The 14,136-nt window shown below is 43.4% G+C and overlaps 1 protein-coding gene across 1 annotated transcript in view; it reads right to left on the bottom strand.

Annotated features, from left to right (window-relative positions):
- Positions 1–2,905: 2,905 nt before the first annotated feature.
- The window catches only part of LOC137370242 (secreted frizzled-related protein 4-like), a 59,234-nt gene continuing 48,003 nt past the window's right edge, over positions 2,906–14,136 (bottom strand). Inside the window, exon 6 of the mRNA XM_068032616.1 lies at positions 2,906–4,137. Within this exon, the coding sequence (XP_067888717.1) occupies positions 3,955–4,137 (183 nt within the window). The 3' untranslated portion in view covers positions 2,906–3,954. The remainder of the gene's footprint in view (positions 4,138–14,136) is intronic.

Here is a 14,136-nt window from a genome sequence, read left to right as displayed (position 1 = left end):
CCAGAATATTATTGTCAGGCTAATGATGCCTGTATGATTGGCATTTAAATTCAACTCAGAAAACATAAGAACTAGGAGCAGGAGTAGGCAATTCAGCCCCTCGAACCTGCTCCGCCATTCAATACGATAATGGCTGATCTCATCTCGGCCTCAACTCCACTTCCCTGCCCATTCTCCATAACCATTCAACCCATTACTAATTAAAAATCTGTCTATCTCCTCCTTAAATTTACTCAATGTCCCAGCATCCACAGCACTCTGGGGTAGTGAATTCCACAGACTCACGACCCTTTGAGAGAGGTAATTTCTCCTCATCTCTGTTTTAAATCTGCTACCCCTTATCCTAAAACTATGACCTCTCGTTCTAGATTGCCCCACAAGAGGAAACATCCTCTCTGCGTCTACTTTGTCAATCCCATTAATTATCTTATATACCTCAATTAGATCTCTCATTCTTCTAAACTCTAGAGAGTAAAGGCCGAAACTGCTCAATCTCTCTTCGTAAGACAAACCCCTCATCCCTGGAATCAATCTACTGAACCTCCTCTGAACTGCCTCCAATGCAACTACATCCCTCCTCAATTAAAGGGACCAAAACTGTATGTAATACTTCAGGTGCGGTCTCACTAATGCCTTGTACAATTGCTATTCGTTTAGCAATAAATGCCAAAATTCCATTTATCTTCCTTCTTACCTGCTGTACCTGCATACTAGTTTTCTGCGATTCATGCACGAGGACACCCAGACCACTCTGCACCAAAGCACTCTGAAGTTTCTCTCCATTTAGATAATAATTTGCCTTTCTATTCTTCTGACCAAAATGGACAACCTCACACTTATCCATGTTAAAGTCCATCTGCCAAATTTTGGCCCATTCAGCTAACCTATCCATATCCATTTGTAAATTTCTTACTTCTCTACTGCAACTTACTATCCCACCTATTTTAGTGTCATCTGCAAATTTGGTTATGGTAACTTCTATCCCTGCATCCAAGTTATTAATATAGATTGTAAATAGTTGGGGCCCAAGGACCGAACCCTGTGGCACCCCATTAGTTACATCTTGCCAACCAGAAAAGGACCCATTTATCCCTACTCTCCGTTTTCTGTTGGTTAGCCAATCCTCAATCCAAGCTAATAAATTGCCCCTAACCCCATGTGATCCTACCTTGTGTATTAACCTTTTGTGCGGCACCTTATCAAATGCCTTCTGGAAGTCCAAATATACTAAATCTACAGGATCCCTATTATCCACTTTACTTGTTTCATCTTCGAAGAACTCTAGCAAATTAGTCAAATACGATTTACCCTTCATAACATAAAACCATGCTGACTCTGATGGATTGCGTTTTGACTTTCTAAATGAATCACAGAATGATACAGGAGGCCTTTCTGCCCATTCTGCCTGTGCCAGGAAGTAGAAAATAATTTAACTTGCACCATTTTGTAACATTGACCACATGTCTGTGACTGCTATCCCTGCAGCAGTCATAACTCTTTCATTTTTCACTAGTTCTCTGTGCAGCCTTTATCACAACCAGGACAGTAAGTTACTGGCTGGTTATTTGTGACATGGTTATCACCTCCAGATATGGCTCACAACTCGAGTCAGGAACCCGCACACAGCTTCAGAGCATGTCTGCAAGAGCCATGCTGCCAGAAGGAACATTGAACAAACAATCAGCATACACAAACAACAAATTCTTGGGCCCAGGACCTCCACTTACTCTCACCCACATCCCAGACCACATTCCAAATTCTAGGGGTGGCACAACAGCAGCAGCTGTCCCAGTCCAGCTCTTGGTGAGGTGGGGTGGAGTGCTCTAAAGGGGTCAGAGAATTTTTTTAAATTTCCACTACAGACACTCTGAAAAATACTGCTGGAAATCTGAAATAAAAACAGAAAATGCTGGAAGTACTCAGCAGGTCTGGTAGCATCTGTGGAGAAAGAAACAGAGTTAATGTTTCAGGTCATTGATCATTTATTAGAACTGAATGATGTTAGAGATTAACAGTTCTAACATCTTTCAGTTCTGATGGAAGGTAATCAATCTGGAATGTTAATTCTGTTTCTTTCTCCAAAGATGCTGCCTGTTCTGCTGAGTGTTTTCCACTATTTTCTTTCTATTTCCAACTAGAAAAGATAATGGTCCCCTATGGGACGGATTATTTACTCCAGTAAAGGTTTGAGCTCTTAGAAGGCCTCAAAGACACTCACAAATGATGGGAGCTCTGCCGAGACCTTTCAAGTGCATAATTTCCCAGAGAAACTCAATATTTCCCCTGAAGTACCCCATTAACATGGGGCTGGGTGGGGGGAGATGGTGCCGGGGTAGAGATGTACCCAAATGTCTGATCCAAGTGAGGTAGTACCCCAACATTCAGAATCCAGCTCATATTCCAGCATCCTTGTACTCAGTGTAACTGTGACTTATACACTCCCCAGCCTCAGGAATTTTGGGGCTTTGCTAGACCATTAATCTAATTATTACAGTTACTTGCTTCCTTTGATTATGGACTTAGCTTTACATCCCTTTTCTACTATCAATAACTTTGGGACAGAAATGCCACTGCTGCCCTCCAAGTGCAAGTAACTAAATGTTTAACTTTATTTGGAAAGGATAAATATAAGTATATGTTGTGTACAGATGGTTGCATATATTTACTATATATTCCAAGTTAGCTGCTGATAGTTTCTCTAAGTGGAGACCCTCACAAAATTCCTTTTTTAATTATCCTGTAAAACTATTTTCTCGCAATTCAAAGAACAAATCTGCATTTATTAGTTGTACACTATTAAAAGCAGAACAATTGTTATATAATCTGAAGATATATTATTTTGCTGGTAGTTATTATGTTACCTAAAAATAAAACACAAAAGGAATGCAAAGGGATAAATCTGTCATAAAAGTTTATTTCATATTTCTGTCAAAAAGGAATGTTGAGTTTTAGGAATTTAAACGATGAAGGAATGCTGCCCTTATGTGGAACAGACAAAACTCTAAAAATCTTTCAGTACAAACATTTCTGCCATTTATGTAAAAATGTTGTTATAATCTGTTCATTGCAGTTGTGATTGATCACAAGCAGATATTCTACATGACTTCTAAAGATCTGGTCTGGCACTTCTACCAAACAAAACTTCATTGTTGCCAATAAAACCAACACAATCAAAATTTAATCTCTTCAGGATCACTTCATTTTTTTTGCATGTGTAGTTTACATCTCAGCCTTAGAAACTTGGACAAAATCCTTTTATTTATAAGAGTGACATCTAGTTTTAACATTGTCTGAAACACCAATATCATTGTTTTATACAACTTATAGGAAGTAAATATGTGTAATAGATGTTCATTAACATGCCTTCCTGGAGAAATAAAAATTATTGTGAATGGCGTGAACTTTTCAAAACTTTGTAAAGCTAATAATTAAAAAAATGAAGACAGAGTCCAGTCTGAAAATCTACAATTTCTCTATATTAAACTGGTATGTTGGAAGAATAATATTTTAAATGAGCAAAGCAAAGTATCTTGCATTGCAGTAGCACAGTCTATGATATGAGAAGGCATATCTCAGATGTAGATGTTAACTAGCAGAGAGCACTTTGTCAACACACACAGTACAGCAAAACAACTATGTCAGTAGCACAGGTGTCCAAATACATAGGAGCATTAGCTGGACAGGAGAGACTGATATCACATATATCTCTACTTTGAAATATTACAAGTTAGAAAGATGAAGGCATACAAAGATGCCCACCATTTTGAAGTGCAAACCAGTGCCTGCAGAGGAAAATGTAAAGTTGATGATGCTACACAGTCATTTAGAAATGCAGTAGTGTAATAATTACCAGGCTGCATATGCATAGAAATAATCTGCAGATTGTAGAATGCCATTGAGCCAAGATACAACCAGCAGAGTACAAGACGATTGTAGTTGCAGAAATTTCCCAGTTCATACTTTCTTGGCTTCCTTCTTTCTTTTATTTTTATTGATCTTTCTGGGGTTACCAGGAGCTTGATTTGCATTCTTTGAGTTTGGTTTTGGACTACCACTGCGTTCACTCCGTCCTGCATTTTGGTTTCTTTCTTGTATGACACGCATCTGCTGTTGCTGGTCTAGTCTTTGTTCCCAGCGCTAATGAATACAAAATAACAAGACACCAGTGAAAGGAAACAGCATGGAAAAGTTAGCATTAAAGGGGCACCATCTTTCTTATCAAATGTATGGCAAAATGTTTTTTTTGTCTGCCACTGGCGAAAGTAGCAAGGCAACAATGCACTTAGCTCAAGACATGCCATTACATCACACTATTTTATGAGTAACATGTGACATTATCATAATGAAAACCACATTTGGGTCTCTTAGCTCTGTCTTCTAAGCAATGAAGGTTGTGCTGATTTAAGAAAACCTTACAGAACTTTGGTGATCAATCACTTTGAGTTATTTTCTCCCCTTTTCCACAATCTTTTGATAGCTCCTGCTTGGTACTGAGAGCATGTTTCTCCAGCTTGCCTGGTTCTGCTGTATGAATTGATGAGGCCTGACAGTGGATGTTGGCAGGGTTTTTGCTAATGGGGAATCACAGCATTGACAGTGTAGACCTGAGCAGCAACAGAAGGAGCAGCGATGGCAGGAGGAAGAGTGGGACAGAAGGAGTGATGGCAGGAGGTGGAGCAATGGCAGGAGGAGGAATAGTGATGGCAGGAAGAGGAGGAGTGATGGTAGGAGGAGGAGTGATGGCAGGAGGAGGAGTGATGGTAGGAGGAGGAGGAGTGATGGCAGGAGGAGGAGGAGGAGTGATGGCAGGAGAAATCATGATAGCAGGAGGAGGAGCGATGGCAGGAGGAGGAATAGTGATGGCAGGAGGAGGAATAATGATGGCAGGAGGAGGAATAGTGTTGGCAGGAGGAGGAGTGATGGCAGGAGGAGGAATAGTGATGGCAGGAGGAGGAATAGTGATGGCAGGAGGAGGAGTGATGGCAGGAGGAGGAATAGTGATGGCAGGAGGAGGAGTGATGGCAGGAGGAGGAATAGTGATGGCAGGAGGAGGAATAGTGATGGCAGGAGGAGGAGTGATGGCAGGAGGAGGAATAGTGATGGCAGGAGGAGGAATAGTGATGGCAGGAGGAGGAGTGATGGCAGGAGGAGGAATAGTGATGGCAGGAGGAGGAGTGATGGCAGGAGGAGGAATAGTGATGGCAGGAGGAGGAGTGATGGCAGGAGGAGGAATAGTGATGGCAGGAGGAGGGGTGATGGCAGGAGGAGGAATAGTGATGGCAGGAGGAGGAATAGTGATGGCAGGAGGAGGAGTGATGGCAGGAGGAGGAATAGTGATGGCAGGAGGAGGAGTGATGGCAGGAGGAGGAATAGTGATGGCAGGAGGAGGAAGAGTGATGGCAGGAGGTGGAGCAGGAGTGGGAAGCAGGAATGGGAGGAGTGGGGGAGGAGCAATAGGAGGAGGTGCAGGTGGAGGAGGACTGGAGGAGGGGGCTGTATGAGGTGTGAGGAGCGGGAGGAGAGGGGAGCAAGAAGAGCATTTGGAGAGGTAGCCGGAGGAGGGGAGAGTAGGGGGAGGGGAGAGTGGGAGGTGGGGAGGTGGGAGGAGTGGGTGGTGGGAGTAGTGGGAGATGGGAGGTCGTGGGACAAGGGAGTTGATGGAGGAGGTGGAGCAAAAGGAGGGGTTGCGGAAGGTGTGGGGAGCGGAAGGAGAGGGAGCAAGAGGAGTAGGAGGAGCGGGTAGTGGGAGGAGGGGGTGCAGGAGGAGGGGGGCTAGTGGGAGGTGGTGTAGGAAAGAAGGAATACCGGAGGAGGGGAGAGTAGGAGGAGGGAGGTGGGGGAGTGGGAAGAGGGGATTACGGGAGAATGGGGTCATGGGTGGAGTATATGTTTAGTTATTTATTCAGCAAATTTAGAAACAACAAAAAAAATTAAGGAGAACACTACAGATAGCAAGTAGGTGACTGGTTGTTGAGTATTACAGGTTTTTTGCTCTCTGAGTTAGGGAAGTGGTTACATTCCGAGTTGAGAATATTACTTTATTAAATGAATAATTGAAACAAAATAAACTACTCATTAATAAAACTAAAATAATCTGTTTAATGAAAATCTTAACGAATTAAATAAATAAACATGGTTAGAGATCACAGTACAGGTGCTGTACCCTAACTCTATCATGTGGGAGCTTATGAATACTAACGAGATCCGTAGCGACTACATCTGCGGTAAATACAACTCAAAGAACTTTGGCTCAGAGTTCTTCTGCTGGAGTCTGAGCTGCAGGCACTTTGGGGCATGAGGGACGGGAAGGACAGAGTTACTTGGACACTTTGTTCCAGGTGGCAGTCGTACCCTGAGATTAGTTAGTACTTTACAGTTATTTAGAGGTCAAGGACAGGATGATGTGACTGCGAGTCAGTATGTAATGATGGAGGAACCTCAGCAATTTTTTTTGGTTCATGGGATGTGGGCATCACCGGCAAGACCAGCATTTGTTGTCCATCCCTAATTGCCCTTGAGAAGGTGGGTGGTGAGCCACCTTCTTGAAGCGTTGAAGTCCATATAGTGCAAGTACACCCACAGTGCTGTTAGGGAGGGAGTTCCAGGATTTTGACCCAGTGACAGTGAAGGAAAGGCAATGTAATTTCAAGTCAGGATGGTGTATGACATGTAGGGGAGCTTGTAGGTGGTGGTGTTCCCATGCGTCTGCTGCCCTTGCCCTTCTAGGTGGTAGAGGCCACGGATTTGGAAGGCGCTGTTGAAGGAGCCTTGGTGAGTTGCTGCAGTGCATCTTGTATGTGGTACACACTGATGCCACTGCGCACCAGTGGTGGAGGGAGTGAATGTTTAAGATGGCGGATGGGGTGCCAATCAAGCGGGCTGCTTGGTTCTGGATGGTGTTGAGCTTCATGAGTGTTGTTGGAGCTTCACCCATCCAGGCAGGTGGAGAGTATTCCATCACACTCCTGACTTTGACTTGTAGATGGTGGACAAGCTTTGGGGAGTCAGGAGGTGAGTCACTCGCCACAGAATTCCCAGCCTCTGACTTGCTCTTGTAGCCACAGTATTTATGTGGCTGATCCAGTTAAGTTTCTGGTCAATGGTGACCCTCACGATGTTGGTAGTGAGGTATCCAATGATGATAATGCCATTGAATCTCTTGTTGGTGCAAATATTACTTGCTATTTATCAGCCCAAGCCTGAATGTTGCCCTGGTCTTGCTGCATGTGGGCACAGACTGCTTCATTATCAGAGCAGTTGTGAATCAAAGAAGAATCGTAGAACGGTTACAGCACAGAAGGAGGCCATTTGGCCCGTCATGTCCATGCCAGCTCTCTACAAGAACAACTCACCTAGTCTCAACCCCCTGCCTTTTCCCCATAGCCCTGAATTTTTTTTCTCTTCCGATAATTATCCAATTCTCTTTTGAAGTCCTCGATTGAATCTGCCTCCACCACACTCTCAGGAAATGCATTCCAGATTCTAACCAGATTTGCTACCTAAAAACGTTTTTTCTCATGTCACGTTGCTTCTTTTTTAAATCACCAAAAATCAACGTCCTCTAATTCCTCCAATGGAAACAGTTTCTCCGTATCTACTCTCTCCAGACCCCTCATGATTTTGAACACCTCTATCAAATCTCCTCTTAATCTTCTCTTCTCGAAAAAGAACAGTCCCAGTTTCTCCAACCTCAATTGAACATTGTGCAATCATCAGTGAACATCTCCACTTCTGACCTTATGATGGAGGGAAGGTCATTGATAAAGCAATTGTGTGGAACTCCTGCAGCGATGTCCTGGGGCTGAGATGATTGGCCTCCAACAACCACAACCATCTTTCTTTCTGTGAGATATGACTCCAACTAGCAGAGAGTTTTCCCCTTGCTTCCTATTATCTTCAATTTTACCAAAGCTCCTTGATGCCATCTTCAGTCAAGTGCTGCCTTGATGGCAAGAACAGTCACATTCACTCCACCTCCAGAATTCAGCTCTTCCATCCATGTTGAAACCAAGGCTGTAAGGATGTCTGGAGCTGAATGGCCCTGACAGAACTCAAACTGAGCATTGGTGAGCAGGTTATTGCTGAGTAGGTAGCGCTTGATAACAATGTCAATGACACCTTCCATCACTTTGCTGATGATTGAGAGTAGACTGATGGGGCGGTAATTGGCCTGACTGGATTTGTCATGCTTTCTGTGGACAGGACATACCTGGGCAATTTTCCACATTGTTGGGTGGATGCCAGTGTTGCAGTTGTCCTGGAACAGCTTGACTAGTGGCACAGCTAGTTCTGAGCACAGGTCTTCGGTATTACAGCCGGGAAGTTGTCATGGTCCATAGCTGTTGCTGTACACTGTACAGTCATTTCTTGATATCACATGGAGTGAATTGAATTGGCTGAAGACTGGCATCTGGGGATCTCAGGAGTTCATAGACAATGATTTATTTACAGCACAGAAGGAGGCCATTCAGCCCAACGAGTCCATGTTGGCTCTCCACAGAGCTCTGCAGTCAATCACACTTCCCGGCTCGATCCCCATAGCCCTGCAAGTCTATTTCTCTCAGGTGGCCATGCAACTTCCTCTTGAAGTCATTGATCGCCTCTGCTTCCAAAACACTTCTGGGCAGTGTGTTCCAGGTCATTACCATCTGCCATGTAAAAAAGTGCTTTCTCATATTTCCCCTGCATCTTTTCCCAAACCTTTCCATCTGTGTCCCCTAGGACTAGTACTATTTGTTAATGGGAACAGCTTTTCCTTGCCTAACTTATCTAAGCCTATCATAATCTTGTACACTTCTATTAAATCTCCCCTCAACCTCCTTTGTTCTAAGGAGAACAAACAAGCTTTTCCAAACTAACCTTGTCACTAAAATCCACCATTCCTGGAACCATTCTGATAAATCTCCTCTGCACCCTCTCAAGGACCCTCACATCCTTCCTAAAGTGTGGTGACATGAACTGGACACAATACTCCAATTAGGGCCTAACTAGGTTCAGCATAACTTCCCTGCTTTTGTACTCAATGCCTCTATGTATGAAGCCCAAGATCCCATATGCTTTAGTCTCAATATGTCCTTCCACCTTCAAAAATCTATGCACATGCACCCCCAGGTGCCTCTGTTCCTGAACACTCTTTAGAACTGTGTCATTTAGTCTATATTGCCTCTCCCTATTCCTTCTGCCAAAATGCATCACCTCACACTTGACAGTATTAAATACCAACTGCCACCTCTCTACCCATTCTACTATCCTATCTATGTCCTGTTGCAGGCAGTTTATATCATCCTCCCTGTTTGTCGCACCTCCAAGTTTGATGTCGTCAGCAAATTTTGAGATTCTGCTCTGTATTCCAAGATCCAACTCATTTATATATATTTAAAAAAGCAGTGGTCCCAGCACCGACCCTTGGAGAACACCACTGTCTACCATCCTCCAGTCTGTAAAGCAATCATTTATGACAAGCTTAGATAAATTAGACAAGGAAAAACTGTTCCCATTAACTAATGGTACAAGGACTAGGGGACACAGATTAAAGGTTCTGGGCAAGAGGTGCAAGGGGAATATGTGGAAGAACTTTTTTACACAGCGGGTAGTAATGATCTGGAACTCGCTGCCCACAAGGGTGGTGGAAGCGGAGACAATCTATAACTTCAAAAGGAAATAGGATGGCCACTTGAAGGAAATAGACTTACAGGGCTACGGGGAATGAGCGGGTGAGTGGGACTGATTGAATAGCTTCGTGAAGAGGTGGTATGGACTCGAATGGCCGAATGGCCTCCTTCTGTGCCTAAATGACTCTAAGATAACCAAGTTGCGTTATTGCATTTTCACGTAATGCCATTAAACTCTGAATTGCCATCACCTGCTGAGATTCTGTTTGGTTGACTGGTGAGAACCACACGACCAGCTATCGTCTCACCAAATCGTCCTTGATCACAGACCAATTACGTCAGAAACAAGACAAAGTAAAGGACGCACTTGATGTGCATGCAGGTGCAGTATTACCGCCATTATACATTGGTCGAAAGGTGGGGGGGGGGTCCTTAACTCTCAGGAACAGACATGGAGCCCAGCAGAAGAGTCCAATTTGTGCAAAGAACCAGGTTCGTATGAGGTGACAACACCAAATAGTGAGGTACGGCGAAGGAATCGATCTCAGCTCAGGGACCCTCTGCTAGCCATGCACAAGGTGACCAACCAGCATCACCTATGCGCACCCACGTATGTTTTACAGTCAAATAAGCAACACACCGACAACTGAAGACAATCCTCCCAAGCACAATCTTCAGAAGGAGAGGACGGACAGTTCGAGAACACACCGACATGTTGTCACACGGACACACATAGAGTCATAGAGTCATACAGCATAGAAACAGGCCCTCCGGCCCACCGCGTCCATGCCAACCATAATGCCTATCTATACTAATCCCACCTGCCTGCATTAATTCCATATCCCTCTATGCCTTGCTCATTCAAGTACCTGTCCAGATGCCTCTTAAATGTTGCTACTGTTCCTGCCTCCACCACCTCCTCAGGCAGCTCATTCCAGATACCCATTATTCTTTGTGTGAAAAATTTACCCCTTTGATTCCCTTTAAATCTCCTCCCTCTCACCTTAAATCTATGCCCTCTAGTTTTAGTCACCCCTACCATGGGAAACAGACTCTGGCTATCTACCTTATCTATGCCTCTCATAATTTTATATATTTCCATCATGTCCCCTCTCAGCCTCCTTCGCTCCAGGGAAAACAGACCCAGCCTATCCAATCTCTCTTTATAACTCAAGGCCTCCAAACCAGGCAACATCCTTGTGAATCTTTTCTGCACCCTCTCTAGCTTAATCACATCTTTCCTGTAGTGCGGCGACCAGAACTGCACACGGTATTGTCCCAAACGTAGCCAACACCTTGGAGGGGAGTGTTCCAAATGTTCTTGTTACAGTTGAATGTTTTATGTAAATAGTGTTATAGTTGTCAAATTTCTTACATCTCAAAAGGTTGATTATTCATATACATATTAATGTTATACCACATGGGGTTGTCATATAAGGAAAGGGGGATGTTGTGATAGTGTATTTGTTATTATGTTAAATATAATCATTTAAATATATGTTTATGCTAATGTGTTTGTCATCACAGGAATTGATGCAATATCACAAATTCGGTTCTTTTTGCACAGTTAACATGTGTAAGCTGAAGCAACAAGTCTCCTTTAAAGCTGTGTTCAACCTCTATGCCTGCCCTTCAGCTTCATTTGTATTAATCTAGAAAGAGATAATACAACGTTGAGGATGAGGATGTTTTTGGAGCCTTCTCCTCTCATTACGTGTTTCTTTCTCCAGCACCATTCATGACTGGATATGGCAGGACCACAGACTTTAATCTGATCCGTTGACTGTGGGATCTCTTAGCTCTGTCCATGATCTTGAACAACAGGTACAAGGTACTTGCTACCTGTATGAATGAGAACAAGGACTGCAGGGAGGATGGGCAAACTGGCCATAGCATCATGATATGGGGCACTTTCAAGTGGGGGGGGGGCAGGGAATGTGGTAGGGGATGGCATAGTTAGAGGAAAAGATACTGTTCTTTGCAGGCATGACCAGGTATTCATTTAGTACCTCAGCCATGCCCTCTGCCTCCATGCATAAATCCCCTTTTTGGTCCTTAATTGGCCTTACCTCTTCTCTTACTACCTTTTTACTATTTATCTGCCTAAAGAAGACTTCTGGATTTCCCTTTATGTTAGATGCCAGTCTCTTCTTAAGTTCTCTTTTTGCCTCTCTTATTTCATTTTTCATTTCCCCTCTGAACTTTCGATATTCTATCTGGTTCTCACTTGAATTATCAATCTGACATCTATCATTCACACCCTTTTCTGCTTCATCTTACTCTCTATCTCTTTCATCATCCAGGGAGCTCTGGCTTTGGTTGCTCTGCCTTTCCTGCTGTGGGAATGTACTTCGACTGTATCTGAACTATCTTCTCTTTAAGGGCAGCCCATTGTTCTGTTACAGTTTTGCTTGTCAATCTTTATTTCAATTTACTTGGGTCAGATCTGTTCTCACCCCACTTAAATTGGCCCTCCTCTGATTAAGTATTTTTACTCTGGATTGATCCTCGCCCTTTTCCATAGCTAACCTGAATCTTATGATATTATGATCACTGTTCCCCGACTGACACTTGATGCACTTGACCCACATCATTCCCCAGAACCATATCCAACAACAGATCCTACCTTGTTGGGCCAGAGACATACTGATCTCGAAAATTCTCATGAACATACTTCCAAAACTTTCCCCTCTCTGCCCATTACACTATCACTATCCCAGTCTTTCTTAGGATAAAGTCCCCCAGTATCATTACGCTATAGTTTTTGCACATATCTGTAATTTTCCTGCAAATTTGCTCTTCTAACTTTCCCACTAGTTGGTAGCCTATAGAATACACCCAGTAGTGTAATGATACCTCTACTATTTCTGAACTCTAACCAAATAGATTCTGTCATTGACCCCTCTAGGACATCTTCCCTCTCCAACACTGTAATATTCTCCTTAATCAATACTGCCACCCCTCCTCCTTTCTCTCCTTCCTTATCTTTACTGAACACCTTGTACTGGGAATATTTAGTACCTTGTCCTGCCCTTTTTTGAGACAGGTCTCCGTTATCCCCATGACATCATATTCCCTTGAGGCTATCTGCACCTGCATTCAACAACCTTATTTACCTTGCTTCATGCATTTACACACATGCACTGTAAAACTATTTTAGACTTTATTGCATTCCTTCTTACTCTGACCCCACCTAATACCTTACCAATACCCTACTATTTCGGAATTTAACTGTTCAGTTGGCATGGGCTCCACGTAAACCAGGCTGGGGTCACTGTCCTGGTGAATCAAATAACTAGGGCTTGAGACAGGGGCAAGGACAGAATCCATTTGGTTAGAGTTGAGAAGCAAAACGGGTATGATCACGTTATGAGGGATATTCTATAGGCCTCCAAATAGTAAGAGGGACACAGAGGAAAATCTGCAGGGAAATCACAGAGATGTGCAAGAACTATCGAGTGATGATATTGGGGGACTTTAATTACCCAAATAGCGATTGGGATAATTCTAGACTAAAGGGTAAGGAGGGGCAGGAACTTTTCCAATGCATTCAGGAGAACTTCCTAGATCAGTATGTTCTCAGCCCAACTAGAAAGGCATTGCTAGAACTGGTGTTGAGAAATGAGGTGGGCCAAGTGAACCAAGTATCTTTGGGGGAGTACTTGGGTAAGAATAACCATAATATCATAAGGTTTAGACTCGAAATGCAGAAAAGCAGGGAACAAAATAAGGTAGAACATCTAGATTGGAAGAGGGCTAATTTCAATGCGATATGAAGGGATCCAGCCAGGGTAGAATGGAACCAAAGACAGACAGGAAGAGCAGTATTGGATTTTTAAGGTACAGGCTAGGTACATTCCAGCGAGGGCAAAAGGTAGAGGAACCAATAACAGGGTTCCTAGGATGACAAGGGAGATTATGATGAAACGATAAAAGAGGGTGTATGATGTATGTCAGATGAATTTTTCAAGTGAGAACAAGGCCATATACAACAAGTTGAGAGGGGAGGTGAAGAGGAAAATTAGACAGGCAAAGAAAGAATATGAGAATAGAATGGCTGTCAACATAAAAGGGAACCCAAAAAACATCTACCAGCATGTAAATAGTAAGTGGGCAGTAGAGGCGGTGTGGGGCCTATTAGGGACAAAGAGAGTAATATATGCTTAGAGGCGCAGGGCAAGGCTAATATACTTAATGAGTACTTCGTTTCAGTATTCGACAGGGAAGTGGAATCTGACAAAATATTGGTCGAAGCGGAGAGGGTAGAGGCAATGGAATGGGTAAAAATTGAGAGGGAGAGGTACTAAAAAGGTTGGCTATGCTAAGGGTAGTTGAGTCACCTGGTCCAGATGGCTTGCATCTCAGGTTTCTAAAGGAAGTGGGGATGGAGATAGCGGAAAGGCTTTCCATAATCTTCCAATCTTCCCTGGATAAGGGGGAGGTGCCAGAGGATTAGACAGTGGCAAATGTGACACCCTCATTTAAGAAAGGGTGTAAGGATAGTCCTAGCAATGTGGTGGGTAAG

The sequence above is a fragment of the Heterodontus francisci genome, chromosome 5 (assembly GCF_036365525.1).
Source record: "Heterodontus francisci isolate sHetFra1 chromosome 5, sHetFra1.hap1, whole genome shotgun sequence".
In the NCBI taxonomy this organism is placed as follows: Eukaryota; Metazoa; Chordata; class Chondrichthyes; order Heterodontiformes; family Heterodontidae; genus Heterodontus; species Heterodontus francisci.
The sequence above is the reverse complement of the archived record's forward strand: the minus strand, read 5'-3'. Positions and strand labels throughout refer to the sequence as shown.